Here is a 16,355-nt window from a genome sequence, read left to right as displayed (position 1 = left end):
ATGGATGATATTTGTTGAGTGCTTACTACATGTCAGCATTTTCTATGTACCTCGTCTAATCCTTCCAATAATTGTATAAGTTAGGTATAACTATTATCATCTCCATTCAATGGATTAGGAAACCAAGGCCCAGAAGTCACACAGCTGGTAAGCGGTAGAGGCAGGAATCAAATCCAGGCAGTCCAGAGCCAGAGCCGGGCTCTTAACTGCTACACTATATCGTCCCTGAAGAGTGCGATATGATTTTGAAGAAATGATAAAAGAGATGCATGCAAGAGACTAACTAGTGTTCTAAATCAGCCCTCTTCTGAGAAACAACTTCTTGCCATCAGCTGACTATGTCTCTGTCTCCTCCAAATCCAGTGGGAAGGGGTGTCCTAATTTGTATGTGGAGAGGGAGATAAGATGCACAAACAGGATGAAGTGACTTTCCTAAGGTCACATGATAATCTGATGGCTGAGTGGGTTCCACCAATCTAGTTCAGCATCATAACTGCTGGACTCCGTTTTGCTTTGGCTACACCAGCAACGCTTATCTTGTGACACGTTTCTAATTTCCAAAACAATGACATAAGTATAAATGGTTTACTAAAATTCCCTGTAAAATAAAATGGTGTTGTTCTGTGATGCAATTCTTATACTAACCACATGGTGATGCTGCAGATAGATCTAGGGATTCAATTGGGTAGGAAGGGTTTAAGAATATTTTTATTTTTATAAATTATGTTACAACTACACAATTAAAGGTTATACAGCCATTTGAAAAAATGAGTTAAAGCTATATAACTTATAAGAAACATCTTCAAGATATGTCACTGAGAGAGAAAAGCAACTTACTAAACAATATAAAGAGCATGCTCACATTTGTCTAATTAAAAAAAGGATATAAATATATATAGCGGTATATGTAGAGTTTTTTTTCCTGAGAGCATAAAAAAAGAGACTGCTAACAGGTGCTATTTTCGGGAGTGGAACTTCAGCCCAAGGGAGGGGAAAGAGTGTTTTCTTTTGATTTTGTACCTTTTTAAATTATTTGACTTTTTAATGATTTGCGTTAATTAATTTAAAAGCCATTATTACAGAAACAATCCATTTGTTGTACAAATTTCAACACTGAAGGCATTAATAAAAGTTCCTTCTCCCCCACCTCTTAATCCCATTCACCAGAGGACAGAGAACCACCAATAAGAATTTGGGACCTCATGACCCAAGAGTGTGGTCTCCAGCTGTGAAGCTTAGGTTGGAAGGGATCTCATGGCGTTCCTCAAACATCGACCTCAGTCCCACGTATAGATCTGCTTCTACCATAGAAAGCCTAGGAAAAGGTCCTTCAACCTGGAGTAGGGTAATGGGAGACTGCATACAAAAAGGGGTAGTTTTCACAGTGTTTTGGGGAAAAGCATTAAAGAATTGTGAGTATAGAAGCTCAGACCAAATAAAGATTTGAAAATTTGTAGCCTATTTATTCTGACAAAATACCCACCATTTACCTATAACTTCTAAAACACTGTTCTGTTTCACGAAGATTCCTTCCCAGTCAAGGATCCAGTATTTGTTTTTGTCTGAGGAAAAGGTTGTGATGGGGTTGGGGGCTGGGGGCAGGGAGATTAGTTTATAATTATGCTGGTACTTCACTGTGTTCTTTTTTTTTTTCTTTTTAATTTGATGATACCTGTGAGAGATAAAGGACAGCAATTTATTAAACCAGATGTTTGACTAAGTGGGACACTTTGTTTCCCAAAGCTGGGGCTACCTTAGAGATCACCTCTGGCCCATTAGTATTGTCTTGGGGAGTTTTGCAAAAAATACCATGCCCAGGCCTGACTCTGGACCAACTGAAACAGAATCTCAAGAGGTGGGACTAAGGGGCATCTCTATTTTTAAATTTCCACAAGTGGTTCCAATGTGCAGCCAGGACTGAGAAACACAGCTCTAGTCTCACTATTTTCATTTTACAGGTAAGGATACAGAAGCTCAAAGAGATGAGGTGACTTGCCCATGCCCAAGGTCACACTGCCAGTAAGTGGTGTCTCACACCCAATTCCTCTGACTGCCAATCCAATGTTCTTTCCACTATGCTCTTTTGTCTCTTCTAGAACTTAGGGTTTGGGGCTGGCCGGTTAGCTCACATGGCAGAGCTTGGTGCTGATAACACTAGGGATCGAGGAATTTAGATCCCCTTACCAGCCAGCTGCCAAAAAAAAAAAAAAAAACTTAGCATTTTGCTGCACATTAAAGTTACACAATTTGCAGCTGAGGGAGAAGGGCCAGAGTCCATCAATAAGGGATTACTGCAACAACCTCTGAGGGTTCAACTCAATTGTGGGTTCTCTGAAGAATACTATACTCAGGACCATAGCTCCTGCCAAGTCTTGTTGATCGTGGGGCAGTCAAATGGTGTTTTGCTAAAGTCAATGACTAATACTGTAGTGTATGTTAGTCCTGTGTTGGGCAAGTCACTTGCTCAGGACACATGATTGAAGTGTTCTCACTTTCAAGAATTAATCAAATTAAAGTAAATGCTAGTGGGGTATATCAGTGATTCTTAATATGTGAGTTGGGGTAGGGGTTAGGGTGTAGTGTCACAGGTCCCATTTGAGAGCTAGTGAAAATTATATACTGCCCCAGGAAAAAATACATATACATAAATGTTGCATGTAATTTCTGAGGATTCACTGACACTCCTCCCCTTACCCAGCTGAAGCTCATTCATAGACCCCAGATTAAGATCTCCTGGACTAGATGATTTTGAAACTATTTTGGTATTTCTCAAAGTGTGGTCCATGGGCCACAGCATCAGAATAACTTGCATTGTTTGTTAACAAAACAAAGCAAAACAAACAGATTTGTAGGACTGCCACAGACCTACTGTTTCAGAATCTCTGGAGAATGAGGTACAGAAATCTGTATGTTTTGAAAACTTCTCAGATGATGTTTTTGGAAACATCTGAGAATCAATGTTTTATTCCAACTCGAGATTTTTATGGTTTTTGAACACTTTCATCTGTTAGCGATTTTAGGTTTTGTCTTTTCATCTGTCAAGTATACCAAACAGTACGTTTAATATGAACACATTACAGAATACAAGGGTACTTCAAAAAGCTCGTGGAAAAAATAGAATTAAAAGATAGTCATAATAGGAATCTTTCCATGAACTTTTTGAGGACCCCTGATATTTGTGTGTATATACATAGGAAAAACATCTGGAAGGATAATATATATACTCTTAACAGTGTCTCTCTCTGAGTAGTGTGAATATAGATGGTCTTTATTTTTTTCCTTTTATTCTTCTTCTTTATTTCTCTCTCATTTTTTTCTTCCTGTATTTAAAAAAAGACCTTCCTCTTTGTGAGCTCAATTTCCTCATCTGAGAAACAGGCTGTTGTAACTTCAAGACCACGTCCTGCTCCCGTGGTCAGTGACTGCATACTACCCCCAGCTGCCTGGTCCGTCTAACAGCATGAACTGCACAGGTAACAATAGTGTTTGGAGAATAATCATGTATTATTTTGTATGTATTAGTCGAGATGACTAGCAAACGTTTTTACGCCAGGAAAATTATTCTCTTCTTCCCCAAGGAACCGGAACGGAAATGATCCGCTATCTACGGCCCTCAAAAGTCTATCCTCCCTTTTCAGCCTTAGAAAATGCCGTCCGCACTTGCTCTTAGGAGCATAAGGACTGTGAACCAAAAAGCCAGGGCGTGGCCGCCCCGCCCACCGGCACCGACATCACCACCCCTCTCGCCGCTTTCAAGCGCGGAGATTGGCTGAAAGCAAGAAAGAGCCCCGCCCCTGGTCTTATGACTCACGCTGAAGCGCCGCTTCCTGGCTTTGGCAGCGCTGTGGTCGGTGGTCAGCTGTGCTCCTACCCCAGGTCCAGTGAGCCTTTTCCCTGGTGTTGCTGCTCTCGTTGCCGCCGCCGCCGCCGCCCCTTGCTCTGAGTAATCATGGTGTGCTTCCGCCTGTCACCGGTTCCGGGCGCGGGGCTCGTTCTGTTCTGCCTCGTCCTGGGTGAGTTGTCGGGCCCTCCTGATCCGTCTCTCAGCCTGGGCCCGGGCCGCCGGTTCAAAGGCCACAACCTGAAAGACTGGTCCCGGGCGAGGGGGTTGAGAGGCTCAACAGCTGACCCTGGGCGGTGGCGGAACCGCCCGGGTAGGCAAACAGTGATCTAGAGAAGGCCTGACCGAGGGATGGTGGGGAAGAAGGGCCCGGGAGAGTAAGAAGGGGCAAGTAAGGAGGATGGACGCCCAGGCAGGAAACAGTGAAGTGGAGGAGGTCGGGGTGGAAAGAGTAACTTAGGGAAGACCCTAAGGAGTGAGCATAGGAGGGCGGTACATGCAGATTCTGGGGCGGCAGAGACATTTACAGTCCTGGTTTCCTGAGATCAGGGAAGAGTTTTGAAGATGGTGGAAACACCGTGGGGTGAGAAAGAAAACTGGGAGGGAAGAGACTGCCTGCCTGGAGTAGCTTGGGGGAAGAGTGTGAATGGGGGACAAGGACAGGGCTGGGAGTTTCGTAGGTAGGCATTTGAGGCTGGGGAGAAAGGGTGATCCAATAGATGAGGACTGATGCTGGATTTGAGTTTGGTAGTCAGAATTTTGAGAATGAAGGAACCTAAGGTGGCTGGGGCAATTTCCAGGAGAGAAAACTTGGACCTAACCTCTGGTGACTTAAAGGGATAAGTGGGAACTTTTGTGGGGAATGAATATCTGACGTGGAGGTGTTGAGGTTGTCGGCTTTCTACCAGTTTTGCTACCTCCTCCCAGCCAAACCCTGTCCAAAAAAATCCCCAGATGCTTCAGTTAGGAGGGCCTCCCACATGTGAAGTTTTGGGGGTGGTGTATCTGAGTTTTGTGTACTACCTCCTTACCTTCAGTCTCTTGTTTTCTCCTTCCCCATCGCACAACTGGCCTATTACCTCGTTCTTGGAGGAGGGGGTAGGTGACTTCCTAAGGATTGGGTTGTTACCAGGTTCTAAGAGTGGCTGGATTAATGATGGCTGATTGCTCTCTGCCCCATTAGGCGGTGGATCCCTAGCAGCTTTAATGCGTAAGGTGAACTTTGACCAGAGTGTCTCTTCCTGACCTGATTTATCCTGTTTGTTGCTACCTATTGGCTCCTGCTGTTTGAGACCTAATAAAAGAACAGAAGGATTAGACCCAGAGGGGAATGGGGAGGAAATAGACATATTAAGGGTCTGAGAAGGCAGTGAGGGGCATACATTTTGTAATTCACATTTCAGTAGAATAAAATCAACACCCTAGAACAGTGGGTTTTCAACCAGGGGACATTTGGCAGTATCTGGAGACATTGGAGACATTTTTGTTTGTGACAACTGGGGGATTGCTTTTGGCGTCTAGTGACTAGAGGCCGGGGATGCTGCTAAACATCCTACTAAGCACGAGACACAACAAAGAATATCTGCCTCAAAATGTCAATAGTGACAAGGTTGAGAAACCCTGCTCCAGAACCATAGCACTAGAAGGGTTCTTGATTATCTAAACCAGTGATTTCTCAAGGACCCTTTCCAGGGGTCTGTGAGATTAAAACTCTTCGAATAATACTGAGAAGGTATTTGTCTTTTTCACTCTCATCCTTTCACCAGTGTACAGTGGAGTTTTCCAGAGGCTACATAATGTGTGATGACATCACCACTCTGATGGATCTGATGTTCTTGTGTTTTATTCATTTCTTAGTTTTAATTTCTAATACAGTCTTTACTAATAAATATAACTCATACAAGCCAAAGCTCTGTGAGGTCCTCAGTGGTTAAGAATAAAAGGGTGCTGACACCAAAATGTTTGTGAGTCTGTGATCTATACAGCTGTTCACATGCAGGAAACTTTTCTGTAGCACTTCTGAAAGGGGGCCAGGAGGCTTTGCTTGAACACTTAATTTGAAGTCTTAACTCTACTGCACAGCACTTACTGAGGACCGACTGAGCCTGAGAGGATTGTTTATAAGGGAAGTTACCGTATCAGTGACTATCTGATTAAGCCTTCAGTTAATCAGTAGTTCCCTGCTAGCTGAATCTGTGCACAAATACAACACCACTATTGTTTGGAGAAAGTGAAAAAAAAAAAATAGTTGTCCTACTTGTTGGCTTTCATATGTCGTTAATTTTTTTTTGTTTTTTAATGAAAGCTTTTTTTTTTTTAAACAAAAGCAATGCTTGCTCATTGTGGAAAATAAATAGGCAAAAAGCATGTAAAAGAACTCATCAGCTCATCTGCTAGTTTGTCATTTATTGATTGGGACTAACTAGATTCATCCTCTTGGAAGATTTCCAAGATTGATTCTCTCCACCTCCGAGTTCAGAACAGGATTTGGAAGAGTAAAAGTTAATACCGTACCTAGATTCAATTTTTAAAAGGTTCCGGGATGAAATAGAAACCATATTTCTATACAGCTGCTTTTTCTGACAGCTCTTGCTTCACTGTGGAGCTCAGAATCTGTCCATATGGCTTTTTCTCCTAAGAATTTAGCAGGTCTTTAGTTGCTTGGTGGGTTTTGCATGTTACTTTCCTATATCAAAATGGATACCAAGAGTAGGTTTCTGAAAACTCAATAAATATTTGTAAAGTACCTGCTGTGTACCTAGAACTGTACCTGTGTAGTGTAGAGGGTACCAGTGAGGGAGGATCTGTCCTGAATTTATAGTCTTATTAGCATTAGTGCACTGGCTGTGCCAGTTTCACTTTGTAACTTTATAACTCTGTCCCAGCTCTACCGGTAGCCTTTTAAAAGTAGCTGCTTTAGAGGAAGTATAGAAAATAATTCTCAGAGGCTTTGTATTGATCTTTTTCATAGAGATTAAATTATGCTGATATTTATTTGCATGTGTTAGAACTGACCAGAGAACTTTCTGAAGAAAAATACATGATTTAGAGGCATTATAAAGACAGTAGTGGATGAAAATCCTTTCCTAACATCATTGCCTAATTATGTTCCCTTTGTGACATGATAAATTTCAGAATCATAAGTTATTGATTCTTACAACTAGCTTGACTTGTTTTGTTTGTTTGTTTAAGATTTGAGGCTTTTCTGGGTAGGAAAAACCTCATATAAATATCCTTAGTGTGTACTTCACTAGTTGAAGCCTCTCCCTCCTTCCCTTTCTTCCACAAATGTTTATTGAATGCCTATTGTGTCCCTGTCACTGAACAGAGCAATGAATAAGACAGACGAGATTCCTGCTGTCATGGAGCTTACATTTTAGTGGGGAAAGACAGCCCCGCAAATAAGTAATACAACTTCAGATAGCATGAAGGATTTCCTAGTTCTCCATATTACCCTTCATGACTATGTGAGTATACATGAAGGAGTACAGGTAAGAGACTATCTTGCCACGGGGGTGGGGTGGGGGTTGGAATTTATTTTTCCCATATGATAAACACTGTGAAGATAATAAAGCAAGTAATGAGGAAGGAGAATGCTCAGATGACAGTAGTGGGTGATGGAGGTTGACCTGCCTTTCCATTCTTTGGTCAAAAGGCCTTCCATTATTGGGTGCCTTTTGGACAGAGACTTGAATATTGGAAAGAGCCAGCCATATGACTATTTGGGAGAATAAGAATAAATCTTGTCTTTCCCAGACTCTTGAGTTATTACACTTGCCTGTTTTCCACTCTTTTTTCCCCTCCCAGTTCTAGTCAAGTCTCTTCTATGGTATTAGTCTATGAGAACAGAGACTATCCTGTGTACTGTTAATTCCCATTGCCTACCTGTCACAGGGCCTGGTACGTGGTTAACTCTCAGTAAATTTTTGTTGAGGGTGTTCATTGGTGTGCACTGGGATATGATGGTGAACTAAACTAATCTGGTCTCCTTTTTTCTTCCATGAACCTTAAATGATGTTTTGCAAGAAGTTCTTTTGTCTTTGGATTGAGAACTTCCATATCAGTGCTAAGTAGTACAGATAATTATGAAACCAGTTTACTAAAGCATAATCCCATATGACAATGCTAGTCTCTTTTTTAAAAAAATAAAATTTATTGTATATATTTAAGGTATACAACAAGATGTTATAAGATACACCTATATAGTAAAATGGTTACTATAGTGTAACAAATTAACATATACATCTTCACACAAAGTTACCCCTTTCCCCCCCCATGGCAAGATAATGATAGTCTCTTACCTGTACTCCTTCATGTATACTCACATGGTCATGAAGGGTAAATATAGAGAAGTAGGAAATCCTTGGTGAGAAGGAGAGTTAGGTTTTTACAAAGAATCGCAAGGTTCTGTTGAAATCATTCTAGCAAAAATAGAGATACTTGAAAGGACAGGCTTGTCACTAGTCCATTAGTCATTGGTTATCACATCTGATAGGATTATAGATATTCAAATATTTCCCATGAGTACAGCTTGCTTCTCCTATATTCTTGGGTAGATTTTGTCTGTAACCAAGAATTATTTCACAGCACTGGAACTGACTTAAGTGACCCTTGGTGCAGGAAGGCTGCTCTTCCTCCTGTAGTGATAAAAGCATTCTGATCATAATTTCATACTAAAGTGATCAGTGATCCACTCAGATCCAAAAGTGTACTTTTTAAGTACTTGTTGGTATCCTGCTGTGTATTGCAAAAGGATTCTGGAGGTCTGCCAAATACCACTCAGCAATAAGAACTTTCCATTAGTTGAATAGTGTTGAATTTTGTTTCCTTACCACTCTCTGACCTTAAAAAAATTGCCATTTTGTAGCTTAAAATCATATTTCTTATTAATTTTTAATGCTCCTTTTCCCATGTCCAACATTCTTAGCTTAATATCATATTATTACTTTTCTGTTTTAAGAGACTTACTGAAAAGCAAGAGTATAAGCAACTGAATGCAGCGAATATACCTATATTAGGATTTGTAAATGAGGAACGGTCAATCTGACTTAAACCTATAGAAAATCCATCACTCTGAATAGAAAAGAAAGAGTAAATAGGTACTGTATGCCTCTGTGTCCTGTTTTTTTAAAAACGAACTTTTGTTCAACATCATTCTGAGTTGATGAGTTTGAAGACAAGAATCCAGAACTTAATATGATGAAAGTAAACATAAACCTAAAGTTTGGGAAGGATCCTGTTAGGTGCAGTGTTTACTGGAAGGGAGGCTTGTAACTTGCTTGGCAAAGTTCTCTTATCCCTGAATGGTTTATATCCTTTCTAATAACCTATTAGAGAAATACACACTACACTTTTTAGCAAGGGGAAATTGCCCAGAGTCTTACAGCTAGTAATTTGGACTGCCTGATTTGAATTCTAGCTCTTCAGCTCCAGGGATGGGGGCTCTTAACCAGCTCGTTATATTGCCTCTTAGATCATTGTTTCTTACTGGTTTTGTTTTATTGCTAGTATTATGTTTTTCCACTATCCCCAATTTGTTGCAGGATCTTATCCTTAGGGAAATAAGGTCTGAGTTCTAAAAGAACCTATAAATGACCTTTTTAGAAACAGGATTGAGAGTATATTTGAATTTGGGAAAGTTGATTTTGAGATTTTGAAGCATGCCTTTTTCTTTTCTTTGGAGAATAAATTCTACTCTGTAATTATACACTCTAGGATATATTCAGCTGTGGCTTTTTTTTTTTTTTTTTTTTTTCTTTCTTGTGGCTGGCTGGTACAGGGATCCGAAGCCTTGACCTTGATGTTATAACACTGTACTCTAACCAGTTGGGCTAACTGGCCGGCCCCAAGCTATGGCTTTTTAGTGTCACAAAGCCTTTTAAACAAAATGATTTGGCTATTCTAAAATCAAACACAGCAATAAGGATGGAAATCGCTTGAAAGGGACTTTTTACCAAAGTGTAAATATTTCAAGTGTTAACTCTTATAGGAAAAGCATTATTCCTAGCTTGAAATGCAAGTTAAAATTTATTGAGGAGAAAAGTGACATGGGGTTTGAGGGGGTATTCAGAAGACTGATAGCTTCATGATTTGGAAGAGCTAAAGGACTGGCCTTCCAGTAATTAGATTAAGCTGTATTTCAGGTCCTTAATGCAGGGTATTTTCACCTTGATATAATAAGTCAGTATTTATTGAAAATCTAATATGTATTCAGCACTACTAGGAATGATAGGAGATAGAGGAAAAGTAATAGACATGGTCTCCCCCACCATGACACCTATGATAGATGACATTCATATAAAAGACACACTCCTAGGGGCTGTGGCATAGATAAGATCATCTGATCAAGGGGGCATATTGGAATTCAAATGACTGAGAAAAACATTATCAAAAGAGAATCTTAAATCTACCCATATATATCATTCATTTATAGACTTTGGTACTTTTTTTATTAGTAACAAATTACTTGCTGTATACTATAATTTACCATAGCACCCCAGTTTGTTGTGAAGTGACAGTTGAAAACTGCTGTTTTGGAGCTTATGACAGTAGGGGAGACAGGATTTACTGGCATAAAATAACTGAATAATTCAGGACAGTATAAAATATACAGAAATGTGGAGATACGCATTATTACTCCTTGAGGGCTTTTATAGTCGAGGAAAGCTCTGGAGAAAATGGCCGCTGAAAAATGGATCGCATATCAGTCTAGGTTAATTGCAAGCAAGAGAAATAAAATCTGATTGATTTTAAGCAGAAAAGGAATTTATTAAAAAGACAAGGACATATTGCATACCTTGACCCCACAAATTCATTCCTAGGTATATACCCAACAGACTCACGTGTTTACCAATATGTGCAAGAATGTTTACAGCAGCATTTGTAATAGAACCAAACTGGAAACTATCCAAATGCCCATCAGCAGCAGCACAGATAAGTAGTGTAGTATTCATCCGATAGTAGAAAGCTATTACACACAGCATGGGTGAATCTCGCAAAACATAATATTGAGTGAAAGAAACCGATGCAGAAGAGAGAGCATAGTGAATGATTCCATTTATGTTGAGCTGAAAAACAGGTAAAGCTAATCTATATGGTCAGAAGTCAGGATAGTGGTTACCCTTTGGAACAGAAGAGAAACTGGAAGGGGAGAAAAGGGGGTTTTGGGTAGTACTTGTAATGTTTTGTTTCTTGACACAAGTAGGTTCAGTTTGTGAAAATTCCTTGAGTTGTGTACTTAATGTTATGTGCACTTTACCCTAATGTATGTTATGCTGTGCACTTTTCTGTATCTATGTTACATTACATATCAATAAAATGTTTACTTTGTAAAAAAATGAATATTGGGTAATTCAGAATAACTAGTGCTCTTGGAGGTATATTCCAAAGCCTGATTCAGTACTCCAAATCATGCCACAGAACCGCACTACCACTGCCACTGGCCACTGCCTCTGGCTGTGCTGGCCTTGTTGCCTGGGAGCTTGATCCTTCTGCAGCTTCCCCGCCCCCCCCCCCCCCACTTGTCCCATTCCTGACTCCATTTGCAGCCCTACTGTTCAAAGTCTGGGGTGATACCTTTGTTAGACAGAGCCTAAGCACAAGTGCTCCTCCTTGCTGTGAGGGAGGCTGGGAAAGCAAGCATCCAGCATTCTCAGCTTTTGTACTGGGCTGTGATATCTACTAGGAATTGTTACAAAGTGGAGAGGGGTTTCCACATTTGGGCCACCAGTAATGGAGGGAAATCCTTCTTGAGGTGAACATTTAGGTCAGTAGAAGAAGGTAGATTTCAGGTTAGAAACAATAGAAACCTGGGGTAGAGGTTGAATAGAGTATGGCATTTAGGTCTGGTGGAAACAAGTTTAACTGGATTAAAGGGTGTGTTCTGGGAAAATGGTTTGACAAGTCGAAGGAGTAGGGTGGGACAAGATTAAGGATTACTTTGAAAGTCAGGCAGAGGAATTTAAATTTAATATGGGAATGTTGGAGCCAGTAAAATTTTTGAACAAGAAAGTGTCCTGAGAGGAAGTTGTATTTAGGACTATTAATCAGCAGCACTTTAGGGGCAGCTAGGAGGCATCTGCAGTAATTTGGACGTAGATTGGGAATAGAAATAAAAAGCAAAGTTTCGATTTAAGAGAAAATTTGAAGGACAAAAATCAATAGGACTTCATGAAGACAATGAAGCTATTTCTAAAACTTCTGAGCCTAAGTGATTGGTCCTGCCTTTCATTAGAAGCTGAGGAGGAAACGAGTTTGGAGGAAGTAGAAGAATGAATTTTAGTTTTCGAATTGTTGCATTTGAGGTGATAGGTATTTGAGTAAAAGTGATCCCTGTGTAGTTGGAGATGGAGACCAGTAACTAGAAAGAATCGCTCTTCCAGACAGAAAGGCTGTGAAGGGAATGGAACAGAGTGTGCTGGAGCCCTCAGGATGTTTCTCAGTTCTGTTTATAGGCCGCCAGTAGACTCTTGAATTTCAAGTAATAAATTTGAACCACAATCTGTGCCTTCTTCATAAAGCTTCAGTTCTCCCACCTTGGGACGCATTGATCCTATTAACTATTTTATGTGGTTTTCTTCCTGTTATTCTAATATCTTTGGAAAGAAAATGATTAATACATGTGAGGCTTTTCTTAGTTATTTTTAATAGTTTTGAATGCTTTGAATATAAGGAGAAGAATATGCTAAAGCTAGAGACTTTAAACAAGACCAAGAGAGACAGCATATATAAAGCAAACCTCCAGTTGGTTAGAAAAAAATGTAAGTTGGGGTTCTTAGCACTAATGCAGAGTAGCCTTGGATCAGTATGACAGCTCCATTCCATATTGTACTTGGAAAAGAATGATCATAAAACCTACTTAGGCCTCACAAGGTCTTTTTGAGGCTTGACCAATGCATTTAGTCACTGTCTGTAACCACAAGCTTTACCATAATATTCGGGCTTGCTGAGGCAGCGAGGTCTCCAGAGCATGACGATAGGCTTTTGTGTACAACTTGAAAGGTGTTGCTGAGGCACGCCTTCTTGGTATTCCTCTTAGGACTTTTTTCTCCACAATTTATAGCATGTCCCTACCTGTAGATGACACTGGATTGCCCAGATATCACTAAAGGGTATGCAGCTATCTTAACAGGAAACAGCTTAATCTGTGGGTAATGTGTGAGACAGTGGAGAAAATCCTTAGATAGTTGCCCATTATTTATGTTGCTGGTGGTTTGCTGGCATGTTTCCCCCCACTGAATGCGTATTTTTGAGTCCTTGGACTCTTCAGTTTAATAGGTAGTGTTTTCTATGTTTAAGTGTAGAAGATTGAAGGTCAAGTTAGCTGAAAAGTCCCAAAGCTTTTCTGCCTTTGTAAGATTTCTCTGCCTAAAGAGGTAGCAGGTTGAGAATTTAGAAAGTACCTTTAAGTCCATGTCAAAAGATGCATCAACTTTCTTATCAGTTGGATTTTGAAGTGAAACAAAGTGATCAACTTTGCATTTATAAAAATCAACCCTTTTCTTATGGATTTAACAGCCCTTTGCAACTCTGCTTCTTTGGTTACATGATATACATGCTTAGAAAGAGCTATCCCACATCTGATCACATCAGAGTAAAATAGTTTGGGAAGACATCTGTGTGGTCATGTAGCTTACAACTGGATTTAAAGCAACAAAACCGTACAACATCAGATCTATCATTATTTCTGCAGAGAGAGTTTCACCAGCTGGTTTGAGAGAAGCAGGAGTTTAACACCACTTCTAGGCTTCCCCTTACCTCATTTACCTCACAAAACAGTTGTAACAGGCAGATTATAATTTCCTAAAACAAAACTAGCAAGGTGCAGATGAATGTATAAGTGATTATTAAGAGGCAGAAGGCAAGCGTCCGTGCCATTACCTAAGCATTCTGGTTTCATATCCATTCTTTTAAGAAGGGATAATGCTAACTTTATCAATAGGATTCCATTAAAAATTCAAAGAAAAACAATCACCAGGATACCATATATGTTAAAAATACTTTCATTTTAGAGCTGGTTGAACTTCGATAGTGGATAGAGCTTGTTTTTATTTTATATGTGTTTTTGTGGTATAATTTTAAAATCTTATTTTTTTTAATAAATTCAGGAGCTATCCGGTCTTATGCATTGGAACTTAATTTGACAAATTCAGAAAATGCCACTTGCCTTTATGCAAAATGGCAGATGAAATTCACAATACATTATGAAACTACCAACAAAACTTATGTAAGTAAATATTTTAATTTTTCTTTAATTTTTATAGTAGGAATTTAGTTCTGATTCTTTTTTATCCTTTAGATACATGTATGCAAATAAGATTTCATGTTAACTGTCTAAACACACTTAAACTCTGGGTTTTTTTAACATATACACTTGAAGGTATTCTGTTTAGTGTTGGGATAAATATTTTTTCTAATTGGTTCTTTGGAGTTTTTTTGGAGTTGGTTAAGGGCAAATAATCTGAAGATTATGTGTATTCAGGTCTAACTACTTCTATAATGTGTTTAAAATGTATTAACATCAAAGTGTGCCCCCCTTTTTTTTAAATAGCTTGCTATATAAAATCTTTTTCGGGTTTCCTCTTAATCCTTTTGCCTTCTTCTTTTTCTTAAGGTCCTTCCTGCTATACAACCTAAAAAATCAGCAGAATAGTTCAGGCCAGTTTTCCTTTTCTTTTTAGACACACATGAATTTGTACCAGAGGGCTGCTGTATAGCTGAAGAATCTGAGACTGGTTTACCCTGCAGACCAGGCAAAGGACAGCCTGGCCATGGGGAACGTGTGATTTAGACTGAAGTGGCACGCCCTGCATAGGTGCTTGGTGCTCATCACTGCCTCTTTGTTCCTCACCCCCAAACTTCTTTTTCTTTTAGAAAACTGTAACCATTTCAGACCTTGGCACTGTGACATATAATGGAAGCATTTGTGGGGATGACCAGAATGGTCCCAAAATAGAGGTACAGTTTGGATCTGGTTTTTCCTGGACTGTGAACTTTACCAAGGAGGTGTCCAATTATTTAATTACCAGCATCTCGTTTTCCTACAACACTAGGGATAACACAATATTTCCTGATGCTCAAGATAAAGGTAACCTTATGAACTGAATTTGTGTTATGTTCTCTTTTTATTAATAATAAAAAATGTAAACAATTTAAAAATCATCATTATGTCTGTCCGTCTTCCTAACTAGAATGGAAACTTCAAGTCTCTGTACCTGCCCACCCCCCACAACCCCGCTCTGACCCCATGTGTAGCACAATGTTCGATACAGTGATGATATTTGCTGTCATTGCTTGTGTGCTTTACTCTGTGCCAGGTAGTACCCTAAGTATGTTACCTGCAGCATCTCACTTAATGCTCAACAGCAACCCTGAGATGTAGATATTGTCTCAGTTTTACAGGTAAAGGGAATGGGGCTTGATGGGATTAAATGACTTTCTTAAGGTCACACAATCTAATAAGTGGGTGAGCTGGTGCTTGAACCAAAGTCTGTTGAGCTACAGAATTCATACACTTAACTATTATTATTTATTTCATTCAATAGTGGACACTAAACAGAAGTTGAGTGAGTGAGAAAATCTTTTACTATTAACTATTTAAATGTGTACAAGTTCAGTAGTCTGACAGGAGAAGAAATGCCTCATCTTCAAATCTTTTTATTATTTAGATAGAATTTTGACTGAAAAGTAAATGATCATTAATTAAAGGTAAAATAACTAAAGTCAACATTTGCTGCATTTTGAGACAATTGCAGGTGAAAATGAACTTGTGAAGGCATTGGCAATTAGGCCATTCTTATGATACTCAGAACTGAAATGTGTAATAAAATATTTTGAAAGCATAGATAGTAGAGATTTTAATTTATGGACATAATTCTCTCCTTTCTTCCCACTCCACTGAGATTGGGTTGACATGGTGTTTGTAGTAGCTTAACTCTTCTCACAGATGGTATTTCATTCTGACCCCAGAAACACAGGTACATGGGCTTTGGTTGCCTAGATCTGGGGATTATTAACTCATTTGGACTTGTGGATATCAAAAGATCATATTTTAAAGACCCAGAAGTGAATAAGCTTATGTAAAACTAGGGTGGTATCTCAGACTGAGACTTGGAAATCAAGTCCTAGTTTTCTTTTTATTAATCTTGTAGTTTGATAGGATAATTAAAGCAAGTGGTTATTGTGATCTTATGTATTTATCTCTGTGCCCTGCATTGTCTTTCAGAACTGGTATAAGATTTGCCCCTCTGGGGAGCTAAATTGTGTTCCCAAGTTATATGGAAAAATAGGAAAATGTTGACCTTACTTTGATTTTGTTGTTGTTGTTTGTGTTTTTGTGTGAGGGAGTAGAGGGTTCATAAATCTTTTCTGACAATGTGAGGAAAGCTCTAGACCCTACCTCTCAAAAAAGAAAAAGTACACAGTAAATTTTGCATATGGTTCATAGTCCCTGAGCCCATCTGAGGATCCCCGAGGTTAATTAAGAGTGCTGGATTTAAAAGTGTTCCCACAATTG

The 16,355-nt window shown here is 39.4% G+C and overlaps 1 protein-coding gene across 2 annotated transcripts in view; it reads left to right on the top strand.

Annotated features, from left to right (window-relative positions):
• Positions 1-3,842: 3,842 nt before the first annotated feature.
• The window catches only part of LAMP2 (lysosomal associated membrane protein 2), a 30,680-nt gene continuing 18,167 nt past the window's right edge, over positions 3,843-16,355 (top strand). For both annotated transcript variants that reach the window (XM_063083285.1, XM_063083284.1), the window contains exons 1-3: positions 3,843-4,013; positions 13,948-14,066; positions 14,714-14,927. In XM_063083285.1, the coding sequence (XP_062939355.1) occupies positions 3,950-4,013; positions 13,948-14,066; positions 14,714-14,927 (397 nt within the window). In that variant the 5' untranslated portion in view covers positions 3,843-3,949. The remainder of the gene's footprint in view (positions 4,014-13,947; positions 14,067-14,713; positions 14,928-16,355) is intronic.

The sequence above is a fragment of the Cynocephalus volans genome, chromosome X (assembly GCF_027409185.1).
Source record: "Cynocephalus volans isolate mCynVol1 chromosome X, mCynVol1.pri, whole genome shotgun sequence".
Taxonomy (NCBI): Eukaryota; Metazoa; Chordata; class Mammalia; order Dermoptera; family Cynocephalidae; genus Cynocephalus; species Cynocephalus volans.
This window is presented reverse-complemented; position numbering and strand designations above follow the sequence as displayed.